This window comes from Cetorhinus maximus, chromosome 9 (assembly GCF_964194155.1).
Source record: "Cetorhinus maximus chromosome 9, sCetMax3.hap1.1, whole genome shotgun sequence".
Lineage (NCBI taxonomy): Eukaryota > Metazoa > Chordata > Chondrichthyes > Lamniformes > Cetorhinidae > Cetorhinus > Cetorhinus maximus.
This window is the reverse complement of record NC_135887.1, coordinates 95,656,614-95,673,231: the sequence shown is the minus strand read 5'-3', so window position 1 is coordinate 95,673,231 and position 16,618 is coordinate 95,656,614. Positions and strand designations below refer to the sequence as shown.

The following is a 16,618-nucleotide window of genomic DNA, read 5'->3' as shown; positions in this document are numbered from 1 at the left end:
TTCGGATGTCTTCGGGTCATAACAGGTGTAATATAAATGCAAATTCTTTCTTCTTAAACATCTATTGGAATTTGCAGTACTGTATTTTGTGTTCATAGCGAATATTTGACATCCTTGGCTTACACTGTGAAACAATTCCACTTTGAGGAAGGAAGGAACAAACATTCCTACTTCAAGATGCTTTTCCTTGACCAACATTGAAAGCGTCTACATCTGAGACTATCATCCGGTGTAGGAGAAAACATCTCTGTTGGAAGGCAAAAAATACTGAACATCTGAGAGAGATGTTTCTCATTATAATAATAATAGTTTTTCACAGACCCAAGAATGTCAGAAATAAGAAGTTAAAAATGTAACCAGTATCTATATTGAAAGCTGAGTTCATAAGAGGATTTTTGCTTCTTTCCAATCAGTCAGAGAAGTAAAGGGGCATTTACCACTAAGGATGCAAAAATAAACCAAATGTTTTTATATCATTCCACCACATCCATTTTCTTCTCTCTCCCATTCCTGTAAAGACATTAATTTTGTGCTGATACTTCACCCAATTAAACTGTTCTCTATGATTCGAGAATTCCTTTGTTTGCCTCAATTCTTTGGGGCAGTACATTTTCGACTCAATAATTAGGGAGTATTGAAAGACATTTAAATTTAATCACATTTTGGGATGTCCTGAGGTGTTTTGGTTCAGTTAACATGTCCAGTGATTAGCAACAAGAGTTTTCTTTGAATATGAATGTGGTGTTTCCAGGAAATGCAAGAGTTAAATAAACTTGTTGAACAGTGATGAGGTTGTTTTCCTCCCTACATGGTTGTAACTTGAATTTAAAAAATACACCTTGCAAGGTTGTAAATCCATAGTTACAAAAAATTCCTTTCGTTGTGTTTGTTTTCAAATCTATCAACTTGTTGGTAATGATTTTAATTGAGGGAACTATCCGGAGCACAGTGCGTTCCTCTGGCAGATAGCTGAGGACAGATGCTGCTCTCCTTTGATGTTTTCTGTCAGCGTTAGAGGGGATGATCAGATCCTCTGGGTTTTGTTGAAGTACAAGCTTTCTGTCAGACCACATCTGTTTCATGGCTTCAAACACAGGTGTAAATGTATCTCTGCATTAAACACTTCCAAACGAAAAGGACTGATCAATATAATACCTTCAGAAAGGCTAGTAATGATAACCGTGCAGTACAATTGTGTCTACTTGATGGAACAGTTAACAGACAATTATCGTTAAGTAATTTGAGTTGTCACTACTCATCTGAAAAATAATGGTAAATAACTTAATTGCAAAAAGCAACTGAAATTGAAGACAAGTGCAAGGGCTTTTAGCTGAAGATGGTAACTGTTAAGGTATACCTATATACCTCTCCTCCTGCAATGTGTTTTGAAGCAATAGATTTTGGATTGGAACTTAGCTGCAGTGTTGTTCTCCGTAGAACTAATATGTTGGCTTTTCTGTTGCTGTGTGTTGGGACATCCCAAATGAAATAATAAGGAATGAGAGGCATGTTATACTTACATTTATGTGGAAGGAGTAACACACTTTCTTGCACAAACTTTTGACCTTTCCATTGATCTCTGCAAGTAAAGGGCTTTATATTAATGAGCTTCCATGATGGTGTAAGGGAAAGTTACTGATCCCTGGTGATGAAGTTCCCACAATGAATGTCATTGTTGCTAAGTACATTCAATTCTTTGCAGGATAAGATTGACATGGTAATAGATATATTTCAACACTGAACAAATGGATGTACAGGCTTGTAGTTAGTTTTGGTAGTGCTTACACTAGTAGTGAGTAGCTTCTTCTTTAAATTAGTACAACCCATTGAAATTATTTGAGACAGCCGCCCGAGGTAGCCTACTACTGATGACAGTTCTCCGCACCAATCCAATGAAGAATTAATGAAATGTCTGAGACAGATTAGAATGGCAGCCTCATCATTTCACACTAATGAGGGTGGCCCTGGACCAGTACCTGACCAAAGTTCAATATAAAGAAGGCCACATCATCTGTGATTCATAAATATGGGCCAGCTATGTTTCCTTGTGACTTCTTGGAGAGTTATACAAACAGAAGCAACATTTCATTAGCTGTTCTTACACAGTGTTAAAGTGCATGCTAGTGGTGGCAGCTCCCGACAGATGCATCTCATAGCTGCAAACCACAGGCAAACATGCCAGAATTCACTAACAGTAGTTATTAATATCTAAAATGAAATGATGGCATTAAAAAACCTGTTTTTGTGAACCACTGCACTGCATTTAAAAAAAATATGTATTATAAATTTAACTTCGTAGATTACGTTGTACTAGTAATTACTTGTATTGAAAAATATAATGCAATTTGGAAAGAATTTATTAATTTTGTCCATGCTATGATTCCTTTTCATGGTATTTTCAGGTAGCGTTAGCTCACTGTTGATCTGGCAATTATTTAAAATAGGTGCTAATATTACAGAGGTTGTAAGTGGTGCATGATGTTGTTATTGATGGTCTCATCTGTCCCTGAACATATGACCACTATGTCCATTTCCTTTCCTTGGTTCATTTGTATCATTAGCTAGCATCTAATTCTCATCCCTAGTGTATTAATGGAAGCTCATGCACACCAATTGGCTCTGCTCCCAGCTGCTGTCATTTTGCCTGGAACATCAATGTAAGAATGTGCATGAGAATTGTAGCTGGATGGCAAAGTACTGAAATTCTGTTGGGAGAGTGAGATCTCATTGAAAGCCCACTGCATGTCACAATCTCGTTACAGGTGTAATCAGATTGTCAACAGAGCTAATTAATAACTGGAGCTTGGCAACATGAGGACAGAGACAACATGTCCATCATCTGTTTCAATATCTCAAAACCTGTAGACTCAGGTTTTTGTTGCAGGCCCAGAGGGTGAAACGAGTGATCGGGAAAACAGAATTACTGTTCGAAAAGCATTCTCAATTATTCATGATGGATTGCTAGGTCACAGGCCCCACCCATGGCCAGCTACCTTCCAAAGCAAGGTTATGTTTGTTGTACATAAAGGATTGAGAAACTTTACCTGGACAGTTGTGTGACCATGCTCTGTCAGCAAAACCAGGGATTCCTTTATTGGTGGGAGTGCGGGAGAGGTTAACAGACAAGTCAGTATATGTTGAAGAAGACAATGACACAGTATGGGAACGACATTTAGGGTAGATAATTAATATTTTGTATTTGAAGCACTGATTGGACTCTGAGTAACTCAGTGAAAGTGGGACTCAACAATTTTTAGTAAAATTTTTCAGGCTGAATCTATGCATTAGCTGACCTCGTCCAGAGTCAAAGTATTGGTCTCTGGTGAGGACAGGCTCAGCTTCAATCATGAGAGACAGTGACATACTGTCTAATATATGGGTAAAGAAAGTCAATTGGACATCAGAAGAGGAAAGCAAAATTGAAAAATGAACAAAAACAAAAATGGCTGGAAAAACTCAGCAGGTCTGACAGCATCTGTGGAGAAGGAGACAGAGTTAACGTTTCGAGTCCGTAAGACTCTTCATCAGTTCTGGTGAAGAGTCATACAGACTCGAAACGTTAACTCTGTCTTTCTCTCCACAGATGCTGTCAGACCTGCTGAGTTTTTCCAGCTATTTTTGTTTTTGTTTCAGATTTCCAGCATCCGCAGTATTTTGCTTTTATCTTAGTGTTGAAAAATGAATATTCGATTCAAAGAAAGAAAGATTTGCATTTAAGTAGCACCTTTCATGACCTTAGGATGCCTCAAATTTAAACTGTGAAGTACTTTTCATTTTAAAAAAAGCATAGTTACTGTTACAATGTGGCAGCCACTTTGCGCAGCAAACTCCCACAAGTAGCAATATGATAATGACCAGATAATCTGTTTTAGTCATGTTGGTTGAGGGACAAATATTGTCCAGGACACTAGGGATAACTACCCTGTTCTTTCTTCTGAGAGGGCAAATGGGGATTGTATTTAATGTCTCATTTGAAACATGGCATCTCCAACAGTGCAGCACTTCCTCAGTACTGAACAGGAGTGTCAGCCTGAATTATGAGCTATGGAGTGGGATTTGATACAACAGTATTCTGAGTCAGAGGCAAGATTGGTACCAACTGAGCAAAGGCTACAATTGAGAAAGCTGCAATTTGGTTCTAGTTGATTTTGTATCTGAATTATACACTTTTAGGTTAAGATAACCATGAAATAACATTATTTCATTTCATGTTTTTCAAAATGACTATGGTATGGGTTGTTCTAAAATTGATCAAAAATATTTTGATCTTAGATCATATTAATGAACACAAACTTATAGACCAGGTTTTCTGGTCAGTGGTGAGCAAATGCCTCCAGCTGTTCAAAACACTGATACTTGCCAACACTCTTTGTGGTGTTTTGTGCTGGAACCTGCTGAAATTAGAAAACCATTTTGACGTAGCACCCTGTTGAACTTGTCATGGCAAACTGCTGTGTACCTCCTTAACCAATCAGAATGAAGAAATCTTAATGACTTGTGTAGAGCCTGAACTAGGAAGTGACAGTTAGGGTCATTAATGCAATGCTGAATAATGTACAGAAAGCAAAATAATTATAGAGGAGGAAGAATAGGATTAAGAGAGAGAAAAGAGAAAGAAATTTTTTTTTAAATCTCCAGCAATAATTAAAATCTGAAAGAGTGAGACTTCACACTTGTAAAAGTTAATTTTCACTACCAGACTGGTTGTTTGGTTTAGCACACCCTTAAAAATTCACTAACACTTGATTGGACAAGGCCAACTTTTACTGGATAACTAAATGTAAATACAGAAATTTCATGCCATTCGATGTATTTCAAGACCAACTTTCTCTACAAGATATTGGTATAGTGTAGCTCATGGAGGAGCAGAGCAACTCGGAAAGCAGCTTCCTGATTGTGCATATGCGATTGTTGGACTTTGCTGAATTTATACTTAATGACAGTGAGCGCTGATAACATCACCATTTTTTAACACAAAATCCAGGCCATTGTATCATTAAATTAAAACAGGCTTGACATGTCTAGCTATTAATAAATGTGGTTGTCAATGGGACAATGACTTTGAAAGAACCTGAAAGGAGGTCTATTGCCCATTATATCTGCATACTTGATTCACATGTTCATCATGTGACATTTTTATCTCTGGTTTGTTACGGATTCTGCCCTGCCCCAATCATAACTTACAGACATTGATAAAGGGTTAAATGAGACGCTACTTGGAGTGAACAGAAGATGCTGATACTCCTGTTTGGATTCTGAGGTCAGACTACAGAGATAGCTACTGTTTGCAGCATGTTCACCTACATAGTAAGTAACATGGAAACTTACTGTGGAATTGACATGAAATTATTTCTCACAAATAGGCCCATGTGAAGTGGCTTAAGGATTCCAGCTGTGGAATCAGGAGCTTGAGTCTGATAAGCCAATAGTAGAGAGATTGCCTTCTGTTAAATGGTACCATAATTGGCAAACAGAATGTAGATTAAGTACTTCACAAAGACATTCCAGGGAGACAGAGCAGAACTGCAAGTAGGCAAGTATGGACACTTTTTTTTAGTGAACAAAATGACTGAGGGGAATCAGAGTATAATGTTACAATTTTGGGACTATAGTGTGGGATTTATTTAGCTTTAGGATTGGATCACCATAGGTATTTTCTGTTCATTTCATTATTCCTCTGACTGTGGCTTATTTAACCATATATGGAGCAAATTTCAAAGCAATGAGCTAGTACATTGAAAGTGTATGTATCAAGTATGATCTGTTCGCTTGAAAATCCTAAACAAGCCCTGACTTTATTTAGAGAAGACTGTCCACAGGTGCGGAATAGCATATAGAGAAAATAAACACTGCCCTTTAGAACACAGAAATGTTTAGCTTTCAAAATTTAGTCTGGGAATTATCATTAGTAATATTGGTCAGAATATTAATAGGCGGGCGTGTGCGTGCGCCTGACCCGAACGAGCATAAAATGACGCGCGATGATGTCGGGCGAGTGTCCCGACATCATCGCGTACTCTCACGATATTTCAGTTGGCGGGTACGTGCAGGAGTCAGCAGCGCGCCTGCCGACAAAAGGCCTATTAAGGCCATTAAAGTCTTCATTGAAAGAAATTTTTTGCTGCTCCTCCAACCTTACGGTTGGCGGGCAGGTGAAAAGGCAAAGCAGCCTTTGGATTTTTTAGGAAACCTCATCCACTCAACAGCTATTAAAAATTAAATAAAAATGTAAACATTTTGTTAATAACATGTCCCTGCTCATGTGACAGAGTCACATTGAGGGGACATGTTTTTTTTAACATTTTACAAATCTTTGTTTTTTATTTTCAAAACTGTTCATCCCCGTGAGGCAGCTCTGCGCCTCAGGGAGCTTTTCCAGTGGGCACCTGCGCGCATGCGTGAACTTCCTGTGCTTGGCCCCCACCTCCCCACACAGGCAGCGCTGAGTGCTCCCACCCGCATTTCACGCAGGCAGCGTGAAATCGCGACCCAGTCCCAAATGCAGGCAGCAGTCAGCTTCCCGACTGCTCCGACCTACTCCCACCGAGCCTGCCTGACCAGGGCAAAATCCTGGCCATTGTTTTCGATTCCTTAACGAGCTCATATCAAATTCCTCTATCCACTAATTTGACGGAGGTTTAGCCCATTTATTACAAATAGGTTAATGCCTTTTCTGAAGCCACGGAGAGATGATTTTGATGGAGCTTCTTAATCATTTGCACTGCAACATCACTCAGAGTCATTCACAATCTTTTTTAATTTTATTTGTTTATAATGAAATTTTAAGCTGTAAATTTCTTGTGTTAGATTATATAATGTGCTAACAGCTGATTTTCATTATGAACTTTGAAGGACTGTGATTGCAAATTGCTGACTTGCTACTAATACCAGCTCCAGCTATAAAGCAACACTATTCCTTTTTGCATATCATTTCAGTAAGTTAATCAGATATGTCTATTTTGATAAAAACAAAAAGCTAAAAGCTACTGCGGATGCTGGAAATCCAAAACAAAAACAGAATTACCTGGAAAAACTCAGCAGGTCTGGCAGCATCGGCGGAGAAGAAATCAGTTAACGTTTCGAGCCTTCATGGCCCTTTGGCAGAACTGAAGCATAGTTAGAAGAAGGGAGAAATATAAACTGGTTTAAGGTGGGTGTGGTGGGGTGGGGGTTGTTTAATTACTTGGCAGCAATTAGGGAACAATTAGGGAACATCATCTCAGCCACACATGCTTAGCTGAATAGTTTGAACTAAAAAGGCAATGCATGACATGAGTTACGCTATTTATTTGAAATCATCCATTATAGAAATAGCCATATGCTTAAAGAAACTTACTTTTTAACTAAGATTAGCTTTCTGCCAGTTTTTTTCTTCTCCTGCCCGCTCTTGAACACATGTTTTAGTTTTACAGGCAACAGCAAACCTCTGCTATTTTGCCCAAGTGGTCATTCTTGATGTGTGAGCCTGGACAGTGTGTGTTGGCTGGATGTTTGATCATGGGGAAGAGGTGAGGGTGAGGGAGTGGTTATCACAATCAAATTCAATCCTATATCCTCGCTCATTGTTGACATACACATATTCCAGCAGTGAATCAGGAGGAGGACCGTCAGTGTCCTTTGGCCAAATATAATGCTGGTCCAGCAGACTATCACTGAGCAGGGATCAAACCTGGGGCTTGTGATTCGTTTCCATGTCGGTGCTTAGCAACTGAGCCATCAAGGAGTGAAATTAAATTAGACAGAAGATGATGGCAGCTTCGAAAAATACTCTGGGTGTGCAGATTAAATTTATAAAATAATTTGTCAGTTTTATTAAGTCTTCGTGCAGCTTGAAAGGTGCCCTGCCTTAAAAGCTATTACAAAGGTTTAACATGCAGTTTAACCTTGGTTATGCAGAATATAAATTAGAATGGTTTCCCTTTTTAAGTAATGGGGAAGTATTACAGTGAATAATTAGTTTATGAAACCACTTTCAGCCAGGAAGCCTCAAAAATATTTCTGTCATGAATGTGCAGGGTCAAGACAGTAAGCACTAAATGCCTCTGATTCTTTTGTGATGAGTAATACCAGTCAGCACTGCATGGACTCCTTTAAATATAGTCGCGTTCACTAATGCAGTCTTCAGATACTGTCAATTGCTGCAGTTCCAAACTTTTGTTGAGAAAGTCCCTGGTCTGAGGAGGGTTAAATTTCCCATTTTCCCCCCCATTTTCTCTGTCCAAGACAGGTCAGAAAATCACGATTTAAATAGAAATATGTAAGAGAATCAAGAGTTTCTGTGTTGAAATGTATGTTCCATCAGTATTGGTAATCATGTCCTCAGAAGGAACTAAAATGTTTCTCAGCAACATCCTTCTTTCCAGTGAGACACAGTCTCCCCTTTCAGCACCTTCAATGCTCTCTTCCATTCTTTCTGTCAACTAATTCCATTCAAGTAGAAAAACTGAGACTCCAAAGCCACTTAAAAAAAATAAGTTGCAAGAAGTATTTGACTTTGTCGTTTCCAAATAAATCTACCAGCCAACTAACCAAAAGAGTTGTGATTTAAAAGGCTCAGTGGTGACATGCTTCCTCTTTCAGGCGCTTGTGGCTATGGATCTCATTTCACTTCTTTCGTGACCCATTGTTCATCTGTTTGTTTGTTCTTTCTTTCTTTCTGTTTGTGTACCCAGGCAGCCCATTGAGTAACTTCTTTGACGTAATTAAACAACTTTTTTCAGACGAGAAGAACAATGGGCAAGTAGCTCATCCGCCAGCTACGCCAACCAAACATGGCACAAAACAGCAAGCAGAATGATTCTGATGCTATTGACTATGGTTCTAGAGGAGACTCTAAATTTCCAGCTGGGAAAGAGAAGGCAAAGATGGTGCCAAGTATTGGGACACAGAACCAACCTTTAAACCATTTAGAATTAGTCCCATGTTCTGAAAGGATGTAAATAACAGACTGCTTCGGTACAATGTCCATAGACAGAATTTTGTATGGCGGAATGATTGTATATAACTGAGGATTAGCACGTGCAACCCCCCTCTACAACATTTGTTTCCCTGTTTTTGCTGCTCACCTTTTATGATGACCTGATTTATTTCCACTCTACTGCCAGGAATTGTCCAGAAAACTTGTTAAATCCCATCTGGTGAACCCTATGGCTGCGGACATTTGTCGAAGGAAAGGCAGCTGATATCTTGGTGCATGTGGGAACCTGGCGCCCTTTTGACGCTTAACACTTGACCAATCTGGAGCTGCTGCGTCCCAGGAAAAGAAACGGAAATCCTGGGAGAGACTGACACCCTTCAGCAGCAGGTTGTCCACCAGAGAGGGGATGTGGGGGTTGAATTGACCAGCACCGCACAGCAACATGAGCTTCGGCAGCTACAGTGGACTCTTTCTTTGTTGAAGCAGGACTTTGGTGAGACTGCTGCTGATGGGTAAGATATCAGGGGGTCAGACAACACCGCAGCAAGGAACTAAAGCACGTACAAGTGTGACAAGCACGTCACCTTGTACCACCCCTACTTTCTGTATAGATTCTGTTTGTCTAGTTGTGACACCTTGTTTAGCTGTAGAACAAAACAGATTCAAACACTGTGTTGCCAGTTATAAGTTTGTCAGTATTATTTATTTTCAGGGTAATATATATATAATATAATATATATATATATATTTTATTCATTTCACAAGGGCACCATGTTCAGTTGAACCATGTTGCTTGTTTACTATCATGGGGTGGGGGGCACGATTTGACCACCCATTGCTGTAAAAGGCTACATTTATTGTGGACATTTTATATATATTTTTCCCCCTTTCTGTTCTTATTTATTGAACCCCAGTAATTTATCAGCAGAACATCTAAGTGTATGAATGTTGTCTTTCATTGTGAATGACTTATAGAGGCAACACTTACTGTATTAAAGGAAAAAAATATTTTGTCCAATTTATCAGAGCTCTGTGAACAATATTAACTTATTCTGTCCCGATTCAAGGAACTTGTAGTATATGTTTAAAGAACAAACAGTACTTTAAGAATGTAGAATAGCAGTAGTGTCTGAAATGATTACCTTATATTGCTATTTGTTAGTTTCATATCAGTGTGCGTGTTCCACAGGTAAAATTATTGGACCAGTTCTTGTACATAAGTAAATCAACAATGGACTTTGAACCACTGGAGGTTACTGTTATTGAATTTATCTTGTATAACTGTGTGCATGTCAGACATGGTTTTTTCTTTGCATGATGTTGCTGTAATTGTTCTCAAAATGCTCTGTCCTCTTTCTTGCTCTCCTATGTGCACAAACTAATGCTTCCTTACACCGTACCTCTGCAAAATGGCTGGACTACAACATGGACGGTACAAGCAGGAAGGGGAAGAAATAAAGCAATACTTATATTGATATCCTTCCTATTTTGTACTTTGGAGAAAAAAAATACTTATTTAACAGACCAACTGTCAAATGTACCCACCCACCCCCCCTCTCCCTTGTAATATAACTGTGAGCAACTTCAGTGCAAGATCAATAAATTCATTCAATTCCAATCTTTTGTGTGCTGGTATTTTGCTAATGACCATTAGATGGCAGAATTACTTTAGTGTACTTTATACTTGTCCAGGTAAAATGTCACTTATGTACTGTAGAGTTTCAGCATATCAAAACGGAAGAATGTTTACAGTGTCCAGAATTACGACTATGTAGCACAGACAGAAAAATTCTGATCATTTATAATTTGGAAGGAAGAAAAATTGCCACTGGGACTAAACATGGACTAAAGGTGAAATTTAGATTTTTTTTTTCAAGTTGAAAGACTAAAACATAAACAACACTACTATCCTCATGTCTAAGTCTAAGCTTGTTCCCGGTAGTGACCTCGGACTGGTTGCATATTATAAATAAATGAATTTAATACTGACTTCTAACTGTTCCTGGCAGATAATTTTACTTGACTTGACAATGCTGGTTGAAAATGTGATTTATGTATCTATTTGATTCATGTTTTGTCCAACAATTTGCTTCTATCTCCAGGTTCTAAAGACTCAAGTTGTTTTTTCCCCATTCGGGCAGTTGTACTGCACAATGAAGACAGCTTTCAGCTTCACGTGCACACGATTTGCGTAACTCAAGGGTGAAGTTGGCTGTATTGAATGTGGGCATATGGTGTGAGATCAGCTCCAGGAGGTTTTGCTTCAGCCTTATGGCTCCCACCAATATAACTAACTAGTGTGAAGCAACAGGAAAGAGGTTTCCTGGCAGGCCTATATTTATCACCTTTTACGGATTCTCCATGCTTTGTGAAGGGAGGACAAGGGGTGTGATGACTAAATGCACACATTTACCAAGTTAGAGGTTGTATTGTCATCCCATTCATCAATGTGCATTTGTTCACAATCACAGAATATCTACATATCATGGTACATACTGTGAAGTTTACCCATCCTAATAAATCTATTCCTATATCCTTAGATGTTATAAGTACTTTCATGTTATGTGAGCCACATTGTGGTAAAAACCAAATGTTGCCTTTAAACAAGATTGATAGTGTGACGTAGCTCATGGTAATTCATCCCTGCAGTACTGGTTCCTTGCCGCATTCGCATGTAGACTTTCATTTCATAACTCTTCCATTTTCACTTCTTTCTAACTTGCTAACTATTCTCTCTGTCATTTATCAACTTTCTATGCAACAATTTCCATGTCACTCCTTTGTCTTCTTTAAAAGTAAAGAACTTTTCCATCAAGTCCTCGAAAACATGGGCAAAACATTGACTCTTACTGTGATAAAGTGCCCCACTGGTTGTCTCCTTTGCACACTTGGGAGTTATTTTTCCTTGAACAAAAGTCTGCTCATGTTTCTCTAATACAGTGATGCCTCCAGCACATGGCCTGAAAAGTTGACTTTTCTGACATTTCTTCCTGTCATTTTCAATACATTTTGCACCACACAGTGAAAATCTTTTCAACAGCTAGCAGGTTAAGAAATTTTAAAGGAGCATTAATATGGCCGTGTTGTGATTAGTTACTCAATTTTCTTTTGTGTGATAATAAAAGCTAATTTTTAGGAATTGCAGAGCAGAATTGGGTGGACTCTATCAGTTGGGAAGAGAAACAATCCAAAGAAGACCAATGTTAGTGTGGCAGCTCCTGCCATCAGCCAAAGGGAGAACCAGGCGGGGGAGGGGGTCGTGTTGCCAGCCCTGAAGATGGGTGAGGGGAATTGTCCAGCCCATGAAAACAGGCAATGGACTGGTGAGTGAAGTCCTTCGGTCCACAGGCAAGAAGGTGCATTGGGTTCAAAGTATGCCCAGGAAATCATTATACAGTGCACCAGTCGAATGAGGTGAGGTTGAATGGGAAAGCCTGACCACTGCAATGAAGCTGTTAAATGTTCCTGTGGAAAACCTATTCCCACTGATCAGTAAGCAAGAACTGGAGGTCATAAATTTGTCTGCAAGATGGGCAAAAATGAAATTCGATATAAATGTGATGTAGTACATTTTGGTAATGATAATATGGAGATCACAGGCTGGATTTTACAGGCTGTCGTATTCCCCACTCACCACTCACTCCAACTAAAATGTTGGTAGGGAGCCTGCCCATCAAAAGGCCAGCTGCCCGTAGCCATTTTATGCTGGAAGCAGCATTAATTGTCTCAGGGTGAGACTTTCGCTCCCAAGTGGGGAGGAAGCCCTGTCTTTCAGAGCTGCCGGCAATCTGATTGGCTGGCTGGCATCAAGGTAGTTCCAGACTTCAATATAAGAGGTATTGATGGTGCCTGGCTGGTAGACCCATCGAGAGGGTTGAGGGGTTGGGGGCCTGGGTTTGAGAGGCTGGCCAAGTGTGTGGATTAAAATGGGGGTATGGCCTTTGTGGGTTGTCTCCGATGGGTACAGGGGATCCCCCAAAGGAGGTTCCCCCCCCCCCCCCAATCTCCCACACACACACACACACACCCCCCCCCCCCACCCCCCCCTGCCAACCACCACCACCACTTGCCTGACACCAGCCCGCACAGTAAAAGCTGCCAGGCTACCCACATTGTGTAGGAGCCCACTGCCATGTGTAAAATATTGGCGGGGGTCGAATGAGATATATAAGTGGCCATTAATTGGCAGTAGCAATCCTGAGACCTGGGCTAATGACCTGGAGACATGAGTTCAAATCCCACTATAGCAGCTGAGGGAATTTAAATTCAGTTAAATAAATCTGGTATTAAAAAGCTAGTATCAGTAATTGTGGTTAAAATCTCATCTGGCTCTTGAGTATCCTTAAGGGAAGGAAACCTGCCATTCCTACCTGGTTTAGTCTATATATGATTCCAGACCCACAGCAATGTGGTTGACTCTTAACTAGGGCAGGAGGAGATTTGTGTGGAGAATTATCCCTGGCATAGAGTAACTGTGCCCAATTGCCTGTTTCTGTGCTGTATGTAAATTTAAAATCATCAGGAACATCACAAATAGAGAAGTTATTCAGGACTGAGATGAGGAAAAATTACTTAGTGGTTGTGAATCTTTGGAATTCTCTACCCCAGAGGACTGTGGATGCTCCATCATTGAATATAGTTAAGGCTGGGATAGACAGATCTTTGGTATCTCAGGGAATCGAGGGTTATGGGGAATGGGTGGGAAAGTAGAGTTGAAGCCCTTGTGTTATGAGAATTTTTTTATGCTGGGGTTGTTAGGAGATGGAGTACCCGCCAAAAACAGTGATGGAAGCTGAATCGATAACTTCAAAAAAGAAATATCTGCAAAAGAAAAATTTAAAAGGATGTGGAGAATGGTCAGGGGCTTGAGACTAGGTGGACAGCTCTGTGAGGGTTAGCACAGGCACACCGGGCTGAATAGTTTTCTGCCCTGTAAAATTAAATAATTCTAAGAACTAAAACATTTTGTCCCAAAACCCATGTGCTAGGATTTGCCCCAGATAAGTGTTGGTGAAATAATTATTGTTAGTTATTTAGGTTCATTAAATGGCAAAGTGAGTGCCTTTGAGAAAGTGGAGTATCATTGCAGTGATTGGTGCAATATGCAAGCCACTAGGACTATGTACACACTCATGTATTTCCTGTGTCATTACTCTCTATTAGTTGCAGGAAATGATATTCCTCTCAGCTATATTTGTTGTGGTTATGTTGCTTAATTCTCTTTTTTTGTAGCCCCCTTGTCCCCTGTGAAATTGGTTGTGTGGTGCATTGTCTTTGAAATTGTCCTTTTTGTGAATATGCTACAGCTGTGATGAGATATCACCTGGTCTGTGGTGTTGGTATTAGGCTATCCCATGTAGCATCTATATGTTCTCTAAGATTTTTATAAATGAGCTTATATGAGTCTGGAGCCTGGTGAACTGGTACCCTGTCCTGAAATGTAATTGTTATCGTGTACTCAGATGATTCTGGAGGCAGATTCACTCATAGAATTTTCAACATTGTCTGATAGAATCTGATGTTAGAATTTTGAGCAGATGGTAATTGTGCAATATGGGGAGGCGGTAGTGTATTGTTGCTGGACTAGTATTCCACAGACCCAGGGTAATGCTCTGGGAACCTGGGTTCAAATCCCACCATGGCAGATGGTGGAATTTGAATTCAATAAAAATCTGGAATTAAAAGTCTGACATTGACCACAAAACCATTGCCGATTGTCAGAAAAACCCATCTGGTTCATTTGTGACCTTGTGTCCTTTAGGAAAGGAAATCTGCCGTCCTTACCTGGTCTGGCCTACATGTGATTCCAGACCCACAGCAATGTGGCTGACTCTTAAAATGCTTTCTGAACAAGGGCAGTTAGGGATGGGTAATAAAATGTTGGCCTAGCCAGCGCCACCCACATCGCATAAACAAATTTTTAAAATTCCTTAACTTGGTTGGAGTATTATTTTGGAAAAAGCACATTTCTTCATAATATTTGTGTCCACATCATTTTTGAGTTTAAAGAAAGTGCCCATTGTGGCACAATAACCTCAGGGGCCCTATGCAAGTTAGGTGCCTCCTACTTGCCCCAAACTCCAGCAGTGCCAGCATTGGAGAGTACTGTCAGGCGTGATCCCAGGATAATGAACAGTGTCAAAGCTAGTGATTCTAAGAAATTGGATAGGGTGTACTGTCTCTAATGGTGCTAAAGGTGTAAAATGCCTGTTGGATGAGGGGTGGAAGAGGGACTATTGAGATAACTTTTGGGGATGTGTCCTTATGGTTGGTCATTTGGAAACCCAAATGTTATTTTAATTTTCCTGTTTACAGATTAAACATTTATTATCTGTAAAATGAAAAACAATTTTATAGTTAACCGGAATGCACTATTTTTATATACCAGCTCCACAGTTGCAGGGGAACATAACCTCTGGACTTTCTGGTCTATTTTTCTTTGCTCCAGTAGTCCTACACCTTAAGTTACAAAGGAATTTCACATGTCAAAGGCTCATACTCAGTGCAGTTCTTAAATTATCAGGTTTTTGGGACACACCAGCTGTTTTGAAGATGTTGGTCTGCATTTCCTGGTTTTCCAGATTGGCATAAATGAACACGAGACTTGGATTCATAACCTAATCATCTTGACCTCTACCCTATTAACAATTTCCATGTTACTAATACGAGAAATGAGGTGACCATGAACTAGTGCTTTACCTATTGCAAGTGTAATTTTAATGCAATAAAAATCTTGTGACTAACAGCTTTGTTCTGTGCTACTGATGTGAAAGGTTGAAAAATGTCTTCTTTGGGCAGAGGAGGCTAGGTGACATAGCTGGAGTTATGCGAACATGATAGATTTTCTTAGTCACTCAAATTTGTGAGAACATAAATATATCCAGTAGAAGTTCCCTCCACATTTGTGATATAATTAGAGCTGGTAATTTCTTGTTTCCATCAGTGCAGTTAAAGCTTCAACCATGCAAACTATCTTGCTTCTCATCTTAATTTAGTTTTGAAAATATTCTTTTTTTCCCAATTTATTCATGTGTTTATTCCTTAGCTTTCACATATTTTTACTAATTTAATTATGTCTGACACCTTTGCTATACAGCGAGGTACCTGATGAGGCTCCCGATTATCTTCTAAACCCTCAGTGATGTCGTTAAGCCCATGGCCAGCGCAATTAAATTGGGAAATATAATAGCAGCAATAGCTGCTGGGGAAATAGAAGATGAAATTAATTTTTGTATCACTGACCTCCACCCATTCTCGTTATGAATTTTTAATTTCCCTCATTGAATATTTTTCTTGCAAGTATAGCTACAGAAGAAAGTGAAGGAATCTTGAATCTTCGTTAACACAGCTTACACTGGATATGAATTCATTATAGCTCTTTAAAACTGAACTTACAAATGAATAAATGAAATGGACGTCTTCAGTTATAGATAGTAAGTTCTGGTTGGCTAGGATTTTGACAATTTGTGGACTATTTGCTGGCACTTTGATCGATTAACTTAGGAGCCAAAGAGGAATTTCCCTGCATGCTAAATTCCGAAAACTACAGAATATAGCTGATGGGATTGTAAGCATCTTCAGCCAAAAGTGTTGACTGGATGATCTTACTCATCCTCCTCTCCATGTCCCCAGTATTGTAAATGCTATTTACAGGAATATCCTGATGACAGAATGAATGTTCAGCCACAAGCCCTGCATGGC

At 39.5% G+C, this 16,618-nt stretch overlaps 1 protein-coding gene across 1 annotated transcript in view; it reads left to right on the top strand.

Annotated features, from left to right (window-relative positions):
* The window catches only part of LOC144685073 (serine/threonine-protein kinase BRSK2-like), a 383,048-nt gene extending 372,521 nt beyond the window's left edge, over positions 1-10,527 (top strand). Inside the window, exon 18 of the mRNA XM_078549609.1 lies at positions 9,105-10,527. Coding sequence (XP_078405735.1) covers positions 9,105-9,127 — 23 coding nt within the window. The 3' untranslated portion in view covers positions 9,128-10,527. The remainder of the gene's footprint in view (positions 1-9,104) is intronic.
* The last annotated feature ends 6,091 nt before the right edge of the window (positions 10,528-16,618 follow it).